Source organism: Choloepus didactylus, chromosome 6 (assembly GCF_015220235.1).
Source record: "Choloepus didactylus isolate mChoDid1 chromosome 6, mChoDid1.pri, whole genome shotgun sequence".
Taxonomy (NCBI): Eukaryota; Metazoa; Chordata; class Mammalia; order Pilosa; family Megalonychidae; genus Choloepus; species Choloepus didactylus.
This window is the reverse complement of record NC_051312.1, coordinates 33,451,291-33,466,711: the sequence shown is the minus strand read 5'-3', so window position 1 is coordinate 33,466,711 and position 15,421 is coordinate 33,451,291. Positions and strand designations below refer to the sequence as shown.

General features: G+C 34.5%; 1 protein-coding gene across 20 annotated transcripts in view; it reads right to left on the bottom strand.

Annotated features, from left to right (window-relative positions):
• Window positions 1-15,421, bottom strand: part of PHF21A (PHD finger protein 21A) — a 282,142-nt gene that overhangs the window by 226,931 nt on the left and 39,790 nt on the right. For 14 of the 20 annotated variants that reach the window (XM_037838633.1, XM_037838635.1, XM_037838639.1 and 11 more), the window contains 2 exons: window positions 13,456-13,488; window positions 10,926-11,012 (listed from right to left, as the gene is read on the bottom strand). In XM_037838633.1, coding sequence (XP_037694561.1) covers window positions 10,926-11,012; window positions 13,456-13,488 — 120 coding nt within the window. The remainder of the gene's footprint in view (window positions 1-10,925; window positions 11,013-13,455; window positions 13,489-15,421) is intronic. The other 6 variants (XM_037838652.1, XM_037838650.1, XM_037838651.1 and 3 more) reach the window with 1 other exon arrangement.

Below are 15,421 nucleotides of genomic sequence, written 5' to 3'. Positions count from 1 at the left end.
GATCAAAAAAAATGAACCATCAATATGTTGCATACAAGAGACTCATCTTAGACACAGGGACACAAAGAAATTGAAAGTGAAAGGATGGAAAAAAATATTTCATGCAAGCTACAGCCAAAAGAAAGCAGGTGTAGCAATATTAATCTCAGATAAAATATACTTTAAATGTAGGGATGTTTTGAGAGACAAAGAAGGCCACTACATACTAATAAAAGGGGCAATTCAACAAGAAGAAATAACAATCATAAATGTCTATGCACCCAATCAAGGTGCCACAAAATACATGAGAGAAACACTGGCAAAACTAAAGGAAGCAATTGATGCTTCCACAATAATTGTGGGAGACTTCAACACATCACTCTCTCCTATAGATAGATCAACCAGACAGAAGACCAATAAGGAAACTGAAAACCTAAACAATCTGATAAATGAATTAGATTTAACAGACATATACAGAACATTACATCCCAAATCACCAGGATACACATACTTTTCTAGTGCTCACGGAACTTTCTCCAGAATAGATCATATGCTGGGACATAAAACAAGGCTCAATAAATTTAAAAAGATTGAAATTATTCAAAGCACATTCTCTGACCACAATGGAATACAATTAGAAGTCAATAACCATCAGAGACTTAGAAAATTCACAAATACCTGGAGGTTAAACAACACACTCCTAAACAATCAGTGGGTTAAAGAAGAAATAGCAAGAGAAATTGCTAAATATGTAGAGACAAATGAAAATGAGAACACAACATACCAAAACCTATGGGATGCAGCAAAAGCAGTGCTGAGGGGAAAATTTATAGCACTAAACACATATATTAAAAAGGAAGAAAGAGCCAAAATCAAAGAGCTAATGGATCAACTGAAGAAGCTAGAAAATGAACAGCAAACCAATCCTAAACCAAGTAGAAGAAAAGAAATAACAAGGATTAAAGCAGAAATAAATGACATAGAGAACAAAAAAACAATAGAGAGGTTAACTATCACCAAAAGTTGGTTCTTTGAGAAGATCAACAAGATTGACAAGCCCCTAGCTAGACTGACAAAATCAAAAAGAGAGAAGACCCATATAAACAAAATAATCAATGAAAAAGGTGACATAACTGCAGATCCTGAGGAAATTAAAAAAATTATAAGAGGATACTATGAACAATTGTATGGCAACAAACTGGATAATGTAGAAGAAATGGACAATTTCCTGGAAACATATGAACAACCTAGACTGACCAGAGAAGAAATAGAAGACCTCAATCAACCCATCACAAGCAAAGAGATCCAATCAGTCGTCAAAAATCTTCCCACAAATAAATGCCCAGGGCCAGATGGCTTCACAGGGGAATTCTACCAAACTTTCCAGAAAGAACTGACACCAATCTTACTCAAACTCTTTCAAAACATTGAAGAAAATGGAACACTACCTAACTCATTTTATGAAGCTAACATCAATCTAATACCAAAACCAGGCAAAGATGCTACAAAAAAGGAAAACTACAGGCCAATCTCCCTAATGAATATAGATGCAAAAATCCTCAACAAAATACTTGCAAATCGAATCAAAAGACACATTAAAAAAATCATACACCATGACCAAGTGGGGTTCATTCCAGGCATGCAAGGATGGTTCAACATAAGAAAATCAATCAATGTATTACAACACATTAACAAGTCAAAAGGGAAAAATCAATTGATCATCTCAATAGATGCTGAAAAAGCATTTGACAAAATCCAACATCCCTTTTTGATAAAAACACTTCAAAAGGTAGGAATTGAAGGAAACTTCCTCAATATGATAAAGAGCATATATGAAAAACCCACAGCCAGCATAGTACTCAATGGTGAGAGACTGAAAGCCTTCCCTCTAAGATCAGGAACAAGACAAGGATGCCCGCTGTCACCACTGTTATTCAACATTGTGCTGGAAGTGCTAGCCAGGGCAATCCGGCAAGACAAAGAAATAAAAGGCATCCAAATTGGAAAAGAAGAAGTAAAACTGTCATTGTTTACAGATGATATGATCTTATATCTGGAAAACCCTGAGAAATCGACGATACAGCTACTAGAGCTAATAAACAAATTTAGCAAAGTAGCGGGATACAAGATTAATGCACATAAGTCAGTAGTGTTTCTATATGCTAGAAATGAACAAACTGAAGAGACACTCAAGAAAAAGATACCATTTTCAATAGCAACTAAAAAAATCAAGTACCTAGGAATAAACTTAACCAAAGATGTAAAAGACCTATACAAAGAAAACTACATAACTCTACTAAAAGAAATAGAAGGGGACCTTAAAAGATGGAAAAATATTCCATGTTCATGGATAGGAAGGCTAAATGTCATTAAGATGACAATTCTACCCAAACTCATCTACAGATTCAATGCAATCCCAATCAAAATTCCAACAACCTACTTTGCAGACTTGGAAAAGCTAGTTATCAAATTTATTTGGAAAGGGAAGATGCCTCGAATTGCTAAAGACACTGTAAAAAAGAAAAACCAAGTGGGAGGACTTACACTCCCTGACTTTGAAGCTTATTATAAAGCCACAGTTGCCAAAACAGCATGGTACTGGCACAAAGATAGACATATAGATCAATGGAATCGAATTGAGAATTCAGAGATAGACCCTCAGATCTATGGCCGACTGATCTTTGATAAGGCCCCCAAAGTCACCGAACTGAGCCATAATGGTCTTTTCAACAAATGGGGCTGGGAGAGTTGGATATCCATATCCAAAAGAATGAAAGAGGACCCCTACCTCACCCCCTACACAAAAATTAACTCAAAATGGACCAAAGATCTCAATATAAAAGAAAGTACCATAAAACTCCTAGAAGATAATGTAGGAAAACATCTTCAAGACCTTGTATTAGGAGGCCACTTCCTAGACTTTACACCCAAAGCACAAGCAACAAAAGAGAAAATAGATAAATGGGAACTCCTCAAGCTTAGAAGTTTCTGCACCTCAAAGGAATTTCTCAAAAAGGTAAAGAGGCAGCCAACTCAATGGGAAAAAATTTTTGGAAACCATGTATCTGACAAAAGACTGATATCTTGCATATATAAAGAAATCCTACAACTCAATGACAATAGTACAGACTGCCCAATTAGAAAATGGGCAAAGGATATGAAAAGACAGTTCTCTGAAGAGGAAACACAAATGGCCAAGAAACACATGAAAAAATGTTCAGCTTCACTAGCTATTAGAGAGACGCAAATTAAGACCATAATGAGATACCATCTAACACCGGTTAGAATGGCTGCCATTAAACAAACAGGAAACTACAAATGCTGGAGGGGATGTGGAGAAATTGGAACTCTTATTCATTGTTGGTGGGACTGTATAATGGTTCAGCCACTCTGGAAGTCAGTCTGACAGTTCCTTACAAAACTAGATATAGAGTTACCATTCGATCCAGCGATTGCACTTCTCGGTATATACCCAGAAGATCAGAAAGCAGTGACACGAACAGATATCTGCATGCCAATGTTCATAGCAGCATTATTCACAATTGCCAAGAGATGGAAACAACCCAAATGTCCTTCAACAGATGAGTGGATAAATCAAATGTCAAGGTGTCGGCTCTTAGCTTCTCCCGGGGGCAAACTCTGGACCACACATTCTAGCTTCTCTCTCTCCAAAACATCTCTTTAGCTTCTCCTCTTAAAGGACTCCAATAATTTAATCAAGACCAACCCTGAATCGGCGGGGTAACACCTCCATGGAAATAATCTAATCAGAAGGTCTTGCCCACAGTTGGGTGAGTCACATCTCCATGGAAACAATCAAAAGTTTCCACCCTAATCAAAAGACTAATAAGTCTGCCCCCACAAGATTGCACTAATGATCATGGATTGTCTGGAAGACATAATATATCCAAACCAGCACAATGCAGTAAGTTTCTTTGACAAGTACAGTTGATGAATTATTGTTCTCAATTCTTTACATCCTCTTTGTTAGAACACTACACATCCATGCCCTTTGCCATGTAACTGTGCAGAACTTGGCCATGTGACTTGACTTGGATAATGAAATGTTCCTTAACTTGTTGCCAGAAAGGGCTTAAAATGTGTTTTGGTAGTTTGACCTGCTTCTTGCGCTCTGATGATAAACCATGAAATGAGTCTGTATGCCCCAGGTATCTACTGCCCCTTCAGGTGACAACTCAAAACAAACACAATTAGAGCAGACCTAACTCAGCTGCAGACCTAACCTAACTGTAGCCCGGATTCAAGCTACAACCTGAAGCAGAGGTGCCCAGCCAAGCCCAAACCTAAATCAGACTTCAGGTGACCTACAGACCCAGCGTGAGAATAAAAACTTATTGTAGTAAGGTACCCAGTGTTCTTTTTTACTTCAATTGCTCTTTTTCACTCTAATTATTATTCTTGTTATTCTTGTGTGTGTGCTAATGAAGGTGTCAGGGATTGATTTGGGTGATGAATGTACAACTATGTAATGGTACTGTGAACAATCGAAAGTACGATTTGTTTTGTATGACTGCGTGGTATATGAATATATCTCAATAAAATGAAGATTAAAAAAAATAATAAAAAAAAAATAAAAAAAAAATAAACTTATTGTAGTAAGCCACGCAACAAAACAGTGGTTTGTTACACAGAGTTGTTATGGCAATAGCTGACCAATATACCCAGTAATCTCACACCTAGGGATTTATCCTAAGGCAATCAGAAAGAAACACAGATTCACGTAACTGGATATTTATCATAGCAATATTTATAATAGCAAAAACATGGAAACAACCTATCATCAAGGAACAGAGGGCAAATTAAATAAATTATGATATAGCCAGACAACTAAATATTTGAAGCTATTAAAAATCATGTTCTCAACACTCAAAAAGTGTTTGATAAGATGTTCATAATACATTGTTTAAAAAGCAGCATAAAAGCAAGATGTACTGTTCTTTAAAAAGATAATTATTTATAAGCAAAGAAAAAGATCAGGTGAATAAATTAATTCATTCAACAACACAAATGCCTCTTCTGTGCTAATTATTATGCTATGCTAAATACTATATTAGGAATACAGAATTAAACAAATATGGTCACTACCTTCTTGAAACTAATAATCTAGTGAAGAAGACAGAGACTTTTAAAGTAATAATCATAGAGATAGATGAATAATTACAAATTGCGATGAGCTATTGTGGTAAATACTGCTAGTTATCCCCATATTTCTTTTCCCCTTCTTACTCAGTAATAGAATTTTAACTGGCCATGTCCACCTGGACCAGACTACAGTTCCCAGCCTTCTAGGTGGGACCATGTGACTCAGTTCTGGCCAATGGGATCAAATTGTAAGTGGTGCGTGCAACTTCTAGCAAGCATCCTTAAAACTAAAGAGCCTGCTCTTCTTTGCTTTTCCCCTTCTTACCAGATGGAGCAGCTATTTTGAACTATGACGTGGAAGCTTCACGCTGAGAATGGCAGAGCAACAGAATAGGAAGAGTATGGGTTCCCTGACACTGTGGAAGCACTTAGCCCACCTACAGAACTTTTATATATAAGAGAGAAATAAAAGTCCACCTTGTTTAAACCATTTTTATTTTGGGTTTTCAGTCATTCACAGCTGAACCTAATCCTAATTGGCACAGCTAGGAAGGAAAAAAGAAGGGTTCAATGGGAAGTTATAACAGAAGGAGTTCATTTTGACTGGAGGAACAGGTTTCAGGAACGGCTCCTATGAGGAGTAACAATCAAGCTGTGACTACAAGCCTGACCAAGAGAAGGAAGGTAAAGTGACAGAGATGCACTAGCTCTGAGAAGGGCAGAACTTGGAATATTCTTGGATCACAGAGGGGCAAATAGCTTGAGATGTGGATGGAGGAGCAGGCCTTGTAGACCATGTTAAGAATTCTGAAATTTATCATTCATATAAATAAAAGCCACCAAACATTTTTAAGAATACTGAAATATCAGATACTACATGCTCAAAAGATCATGCACTATTCTTTGTGAAAAATACCTGGTAATGTGGGTATGGGCAAAGCACAGAATCCAGCTATTTCAATAAATTTCAGGTGAGAAGTAATAGTGGTTTGAGTATGCACCGAAACATTAACAGCACCTATCTCTGAGTAGAGGAATAATAAATTTTTAAAAGTTGCATCTTTCTGTATTTTACAATTTGTTACCAAAAATTACATAGTAATTACTTTTATAATGAAGAAAAACACAGGTGTTAAGAAAAGTTCATTTTCACAGAATGTGAAATATATTATTATAAAAAACAATAATTTGAACAAACCTCAAATTACATATTTGAATATTTTAATACTCAAGGAATTTTTCCTCTTTTCACAGATGAAAAGCTATACAGAGCTCTCTTTCAGACATGAATGAGCTAGAAGGAAGCCCAGAGGGCAAATGTGGTTGCAATCTATGCTTAATCCATGAAACCAGTAACATCTCTATCCCTAAACAATGTATTTCTTACAAATCAGACTGCTGAGGAAGGCATTTATCCTACCAAAGTTCTATAGAGACCTCTCCTCCACCTCTTCTGCTCATTTGACCTTTTATCACTGACCTTCTCAGCAATACACTTTGTGTCTCTTTTCTCTCATATTTGGACTCTCTCCACAGTTCCTAACTCACAACAGGAAACAAACTGGGAAAAAGTGTTTTCATATGTGATCTCATTATGATTTAAAACAATATAGTTTTTATTAAGCACTTATATTATGGGTTCTTTTAAAATCAAAGTTTCTGGAAAGTAAGGATCATTGTTATGAGTTAGAAATGGGCTTTTTTAATGAAATTAATTTCTACCTTCTAACATAAAGTTAGGCCATAGCGAACTAAGAGTACTTAAATGTTAATTAACAAATTAATCTGTATTGAGAACTAAGAGTCATTTGTCTTCATCAGCTTGGTTTGAACATCATTATCAATATGCTCATTCCTTTTATATGAAGACCTTGTTAATAAATGCAGCAAATTAAGGGTTCCATAATAGATGTTTACCTATTTGTGTTCTGGGACATAACCTACAGTCAATCCAAAACTTTTTTTCACTCTCCCCAGCTAAACTCTGAATTATTTTATTCACAAGCAACAAGTACATCAAATTAGTAAATCCTTAAAGGTTCCTCCTTTTTCCTCTTAGATATATAAAATAAAAGTGATGGTCCTTCCTAAATAAACACAAAATGAAAACACGCTGCTGTAACTTTTAAGCTAACAGAAGAGTTCAAAGTCCTCCAACTGGTCTTTTGAGTTCTGAGTTAGGACAATAGATTTAATAAATGCTAAATTTAACTCCTTGCTCATTCTATCACATTTTGGTGCAGATCCAGAGATCTATCAGGTTAATAAAACCCAATTAAAATATTTAATAAAAAGAACTTACAGACAAAACACTTGCCCACAACAACTGCTATAGAGTAAGTTTATGGTAGGCCTCATGAGACAATTGAACTCTGCAACAGCTAAATTAATTTTTCTTTTTAAAAGTTAAGCCTAAATAGAGCCTACTTGTTTTTGCATTCCCCAATGCTAGAACTCTTAATAATTACACACACATACACACATTTCTAAACAGGGCTCTCATTATTAACTCTCAGCAGAAGCTTGAATTACTATGGCTTAAGCCTGATTCACCACATGGATGAGCAAAACAAACTTCAGGATGTTAAGATTGCTTCCACAATGATGTAGAATGGAAGCAGAGCCCTAAAGCAACTGTGTTGGCTCCAATATCGGAATCTCTGTTCTGACAAGCAAAAGACTAAGTATGCACATCAAAAATAAAGGTGGGAGAAAGATGCAGAATGAAACTGAACCCTGTTAAAGAAATTAAGAGTTGTCTCCACACTTCAGCATTACTAGTGTTTAAAATGGTTGGATTCTCTCATCAGAGTGGTTCATATATTACGAGAAGAATGCCATTAGATTTTAAATGCTAACTATCCCTAGAACAGAAAAGAGTTTGGTGTTAAATTTTTTTAAAATAATGCTTCTAGTTTATTTCTGATAAAATGGAAACATGTTCACTGAGGGGATTTTGAAAATATGTATGAATATAAATAAAAAATAAACCACCTGTAAACTCACAACCTTTCAACATTTTATATTTGCACTGTTTTTACACACATTCACATACCTACATATTACAAAACACACACAAATAAAATGGGATTATAATCATATAAAAAGTTGTGTGTACTTTTTCCCTTATTTTATCATGGGCGTATTCCTACGTCACTTAAATATTTTTCAAATACATGATTTTTAATAGTTACATAGCATACAATTTATTTAGCCAATCAAGTCTTGAATTAAAACTATCAACCACAAATTGAAGTCCTGTTCATTAGGAAGCTGACTTCAAAATCTGCCATAGATGGCTTCTAAACAGAAATCTCAAGTCACTGTTTAAAAGCTCTAGAACTTTCTAACAAAGAGTTCAACAAAATTCACTGGGTTTTATCCACAAAGGATGCTCACTGAAGACCCTACTTTCCCAAATGGAGTGCATCACTTCACAATTAGTCTTAGGAAGAAATTTAGTAAGCATTAAGAATTAAGGTGGCAATAATAAATAAGAACTATCAAGTACCTATTGTAAGAACTTCTAAGTGTCTTTCTATAAAGTTTTTTTAATAAAAGAAAATAAGAAAATGTACACATCCACTACTTGTATAATCAATTTTTCAAGTAGATACAGAAAAATGAGTACTGAAAAAAATGCATATAGAAGAATGGAAGCAAATAGGACAAAATGTTAACAGTTGTTATTTCTGGAAATATGATATTATTCTTTGAACTTTTCTGTATTTTAAAAATTTCTTGCAACAAAAAATTAATACTAAAACAGAGTATCAGTCATGTAAGATACTTCAGATTTTAGTTATTAAAGTAGAATGAAAATCAGTAAGTTTTGCCAGACAATAAGTTAATCTTATAAGAAGGAAAAAATAAAAGGCTGAGCATGTGACATTAGGAAGTTGTTCTAAGATAAAACTATTTTAAACCAAATAGTAATGTCTCATGCTGGAAGTAAGTCTGAGGAAGAATTAGCTTTTGAACTTTTTATCTGTGCTTCCTTCAGGTACTATCCTACCCCAAAATGATACATTTTCTATTCCATTAAGAAGGCTGTTTTATCAGTTCAACATATAAAACTGCAAGATTGCATTTCAGTTTCCAACTCTAGTTTTCTTCACTTTATATTGCTAAACATATTTTTTAAAATTCCAATTTCTAAAATGCAAACTTAGTTCAGATGGCAACTAAAATATGCCACTTGACGGAATGTCTTACTGAACATAAATGGGTACAATTTTCTATTAAGTGAGGTTCATAGCAGGAAAAAATTGCTACAGAGATAAACCAAACCTTTATGTTAGTTCTCACAAACAAAAGTTTCAAATAAACATTAAAAAAAAAAAAACAAAAATGTTCCATTATCCCCAAATGGGTTGTCAATTTTGTGACTGCATCCCCTACCGCCATTCCAGGAGTCAGTTCTCACCTTCTTTCCCTGCTGGAAGAGGTGAATTTTTCAGCAAAAGTGACTTATTCATTGCCATCCTGTCACAATAACTCTGAAACTATAAGGAAGCTCAGTGCAAACAGAATTCTAAAGCTAGAATATTTTCACTAACACATATCATTTTGAGTTTACAGAACTGAACCACTTTTAGACCCAATACATACTAACAAACTCTGCTTATACTTTTTCTTACAAATTGTTCTCCACCATCCCATTCCCTCCCAATTTTAATATGGCAATTTCATAATCCAAAATACCATCAGTTTGTAGAAGACAAGATGGGGATAGGATAAAAGAAGAGAAAAAGAGAGAAAAATAAGTTGTTCACTCAGCTTGGAAAAAGATTCTATTCTGAAATAGTAACAACTTGTTAATTTTAATCCATATACCGTAGTTTTCCAAGTTTATTTCTCCACTTAGCTAAATGAAAACACAACACACAATACAAACTCAATCAGAAACCTCCAAGAATACATTATTCTCATTGCTATCATTTCACTACATGCAAGTTTAAAAAACAACGAAAATCAATACATGAGAATTTTTGTTAGTCAAAAATCTTCAATGTCAGTAAGATGAACTATCAACTGCAAATCACCTTATCCTTTTAATTCAAACGTTCATGTACTCCAAGGTAGAAAACCTTTCTTTTTAACCTAAGGGAGAGGGATGGTGAAGGAACAAGAATATGAATGCATTGTCAGATTACCACAGACATTTAATTAAAACTCAACCAATGGCTGCACTCCACCTGGTGGCAGGAACTGCCTGAATTGGTGAAGTGAAAGTCATTATACAGGAAATTCCAAAGAATACTTTTCAAGTGTCCTTGGAAAAAAGCAAGATGTTCTTCTCTTGCCCTACACAGAATAAGTCTTACAGGGTTCCATCCAAGTTTTTTTCATGCAATAGTGGGTCAATATCTAATAAAGATTAACATAAAGGTATGAGAATATTCGGAATGGGAAACCTACATTTAGAGCAGTTTACTTACAAGCATTCTCTCCATGGTAAGTTAAATGTCATCTCAAGATTTCAGAACAGTTAAGGAGGCACATACAGCAGCTTCAAGAATCTCTATCACACACTCCCACTAATTTCCTTTACCCCTTTCCCCTAAGGGTAAACTAGAGTTTAATTAACACAGTTAACGGCAGCCTGCCACGTTGCTTTTAGGTATTTGCCAGTAACATATACCCATGGGATACTCTAGAGTCTGATTTCAACCAAAAATAAAAATAGATAAACACAGCTCAAACAAAATTAAAACTGAGTCTGGCTGCCCACACTTATTTTCACACATGAGGAAAAACAGCAGTTCTCTTAGAAGCCTCGAGGAGACGTATCTTTAAAAAACAATGTTAAAAATATGCCCTCCCCCCTCCCTTTTCTCTACCTGTTTCTCACTCAAAGCTGTGATTTTGGCTTGGAGTTCATGAAGCTGTTTCTTTAAATCAGCATTCTGATTGGAAAGAAAAAATATCTGTGAGAAAGACATTTCATTTGTTAACAAACAGTAGCAAGAAGACTTTATGCATACTGTATTACAAATGATGAAACAAACGTACGCATTTAGCCAAATCTGTCATGCTTAGTTAAACAGTATAGTCACATTATAACCAACTAATGCACAGATCCTAAATGTAGGCTCCTAACACCAAAAAATGGCAGCTTCTTTGCATTGTTTTAAATTACAAGAAGTTTCACATTTTAGCATCTTGCACTCTAATAATACCTTTATACTAAAATATTGTTATTCTTTATACAAGTGTCAGTTGACAGAAAACCTAAAGCTTCACTAATCAGCAAAGCAGGGAAATGGAGATTATAAGTATGCATACACAGCATGCTTAACGGCATTATCAATAAAGATAAGAGGTTTTTCTCCACTTGCCCTCTCCTTTATTTAGTAGAGTACATTTGTTATTTTAGCCTAGATTTGAAAAGCTGTCAGTGCTGCAACTGCCTTAACACTACATCATTCACATTAACACACTGACTATCAGGGCATTTTCTTAGTTCTAAAATTCTAGGAATCAGAAAAAAAAAAAAGAATACTATCTTAGATATGGTACACTGAGCTGATGCTTACATTTCACTCAAGTGGGAAAAAACACAAAATTAAAATTTTCAAACACTTAATGTGGGACAGCCTATTAGCAAACTGAACACCACCTGCAATGACAGACTACATTTACCTGACTCTTTCATATCTAATTCTTTCAATTCACTCTTCTGCCAAGGTTGGGGCACACACCCTCCTCCTCTACTGAGTTTCACATTGACTGGGTCCCAGAACTTCCTTTCTATAGGTGCATTTCTTGTAAAGCCTGTAATAAGATCATCAACAAGATGATCCAACTACTTACACCCTCAGATTCTTAGGGTTGGAACTGTTCTGTCACATGATCACCAGTTACATTAGAAATGCTAAAGTTTTCTAATATTTTAGTTGTCAATATGTAGGTTACCACATTAGCTGTATAAGGATCTGTTAACCTAAGGTCTTCTGCCTAATATACAAAATAAATAAATAAATAAGGAGAAGCTGCTCGTGAAAACTGGAGTGTCAAAAGGTTTTTAAGTGTGGGCTACCAATGCCAGCTTTCAGAACCAGTGGTTGTTAAAACAGAGGCCACTGGGTCCAAAACTGATAGAGATGAATATTATTTCCCAGTTCCAAAAATGAATCTGCCTCAGTATCATTCTTCAATTCAAGAATTATGTTTGTGGTTAAAAGGGGAAATTTTGGGTTGTACATATGTTACTAGAATAAAAATTTAAAAAAAAAAAACATACAACACAGTGAACCCTAATGTAAACCATGTACTACAGTTAGTAGTACAATTATAAAAATGTTCTTTCATCAATTGTAACAAATACACCACACTAATGTAAGGTGTTAATAATAGGGTAGAATATGGGAACTCTATTTTATGCATGATTTTTCTGTAAACTTACAACTTTTCTAATTGGAAAAAAAAAGAATTTATTTTACTTTATTTTACAATGCAGCACGTAGGGTAAGTTTAACAAACTAAAAACATATATATTTTATATAAAATAAATATTTACATAATCTTTCCATATTATATATATTTATATATTAATATATTTACTGAATGTTTATAGTATAGATATTTTATTGTATAATTCAAATTATGTATTATTTAAATGTAACACAAATATTAAATGTGTATATATGGATGTTTGTGTGTTTGTGTGTGTGTGTGTGTGTATGGATCTAGATGTTCTGTGACAGCTTATGAATAGATACATGCAAGGGAGAAATCCTGAGAGAGCCTGATAAGAACTGTCTACACTTATGACCTACCAAAATAATGCATGCAAAAGAGACACTGCCTGGACAAAAAATATAATCAATAGAAAATAAGATAACTTTTTAGAAAGATTTCTATTCAGGGACACAGAACAGAAGTTTCTATAATGCTTTAAAAAAAAAATCTTCTAAGATTCTCTCCCTGAACAGAGTGGAATTCAGTATTTAAATGTTCTGTACAGTATCTATACTAAACATTTTGAGTAATTATGAATGGTTCTGGACCACTTTCAATAATGCTGAGACAACAGAAAGACTCACAAACTCTGATTTTGAGTAAGTGGGCTATGGAAATAAAATTTAAGCTATATGAAGACCATTATCTCTCAATATTTTTTTCAAAATACTCAAAATAATTAACATAAAAGCAAAATATACAGTAACAAAAATGAAATGATAGCTATACTGTAATAGAATGACTGGATTTTCCTAAACCCTTAAAACATGAAGATCAATGTGCTACAAATAATCACTATTAAGAGGATAGCTCTTTAAACTTAAGTACAGTCTATATTTTAGTATTTTATGATTATTTAATTTTAAATCATTTCAATTAAAAATTAAATGAATTAAAATAATATTTTACCTGTGGATCTTGTTTCATTTGTGCAACAAGTTTCTGGCAATAAGGAAAGAAAAAGAGCCGTCAGTCTTACACATTAAATTATTACAGTTTGGCCCAAGATGTCTAGGATTTTAAGTCTCCTCACGCAAAAAAACGGAACAATACCACAATTAGAACAGACCAAAAGATTCTGTGATCCATATAAAAGGTCAACAAGACATTCCTCTAAATAGGCAAAAAAAAAAAAAAAAAAAAGTAAACTACCACTTTATAAATGAAGTGAAAAAGCACTTGATTTTTAACAAATCTGGGAGCTAGAGGTGGCAGGGGTGGTTGCAGGGGTGGGGGTGGGGGGCTTTTCAAGAGCAATTTAAACAAGCTAGATGCTCCAAGAGCCAAACGTCCCATTAAAATGTTATCATTTGCTTAGAGTCCCAAACAAGGCCTGGAAAGCAGCAGCTCACACACAAAACGGGTCTGTGTATATAGAGCAAAACACAGATTTGGCAGGTCTGTTGGTTTGTTTCTTACCACAGAAGAGCCCAGTGTCAAGACAGTGTCAAGAGCTACTGTCTTCTCTTGAGGTAGGCGGGGGAAAGCAGAGCAGCAATGCTCAGTATTTGACAGTGAGGAAACAGAGAAGCAGAAACGCAAAATTCTACCTTTTCGGTTCCTATGGGAAAGAAGAGTGCTACCTGAGTACTGAATGATAAAGTCCTTTACTAGGGAAAACAGAAGCCCAAACAAATGAAAAACAAAGAAAACTGAGTATCAGATGACCTAATCCAACTTCTAAAAACATCACTAACCAAAGGTAACAATAATTATAGGTAGAAAAACTTGACGGATAAAAGAGTATCAGATGACTGATTCCTACACATATCTGGGAACAAGCTGTTCCCCAAGCAAATTTTTCATATAACTGAAAAATCCGTCACTCCCTTTGGGTGAAAAAACCACTTTTAAAATTTTTTGTCATATTGGATAAAAATCTTTCTAAAATATGTTATATACTTTCTGCTATCTTACATAGAAAAAAAGTCAAGCTTTTATTGATACTCAAGAGAAATGATTACATCAATTAATATAATATACTATAATACAAGGTCCTTGCAAAACTACGGCCCAATACTGCTGTGTTTTAAAGAGTTCTTGTGTCTGCATTTTAGTTTTTCAGTCTACTCCTTCATGCCAAGCATTCAGCTGACAAATCTTGCTACTGTTATTGTGTCTCCCCCTAACAGTCCCTGAACCCCAACTCAAATTTGCTGCTTCTGATCTGCTCACTGTAATATGTGTAATATGCTCACTGGACTAATTTTAAGATGCATGAATAGGTTTTGAGTATCAGCCTAAGAAATCCCCTTGTGTGAAATATATAATCTTCATTGAATGACTTTTGACATTTATAACAACTGGAAAAAGGCTTATTTCTTGGTGCTAAGATACATTTTGGATAGCTGAAGTTGCCAACCACATGACCTCCAAATACATGAAATGTGTGTCACTAAATTCTACTTCAGATTTGACAGTAGTGATTCTTCTACATCCTGGCTTAATCTACAAAATAGTAACAATAAACATGCCAAGAGTTTAATGGGATTGAAACACAAAATTTCATACATGCACATTTTTATTAAGTAGCCTAAAGGATAGCCATACTCTTCAATTAAAAAACACCCCTTGGTTTTCCTTTTTAACTTGGTTACCAGATAGTTGAATAGCATACTAAAATTACCTTTTAAAAGTGTAGAAGGGCTTTCTTTCATGACTGTAATTTAAAAATTGACTGATAACCACACTAGATCTCTAGTTACTGCAGCTCACAAGACAAATCCAGCCTGCCAACTGTTTTTGTAAATATACTTGTATTGGAACACAGCTATATCCATTGTTTATATATTGTCTACAGCTGCTTTGTCCCTAATAACAGCACAGCTGAGCAGTTGTGACAAGAGACCATAAATGACCCACAAAACCTAAAATA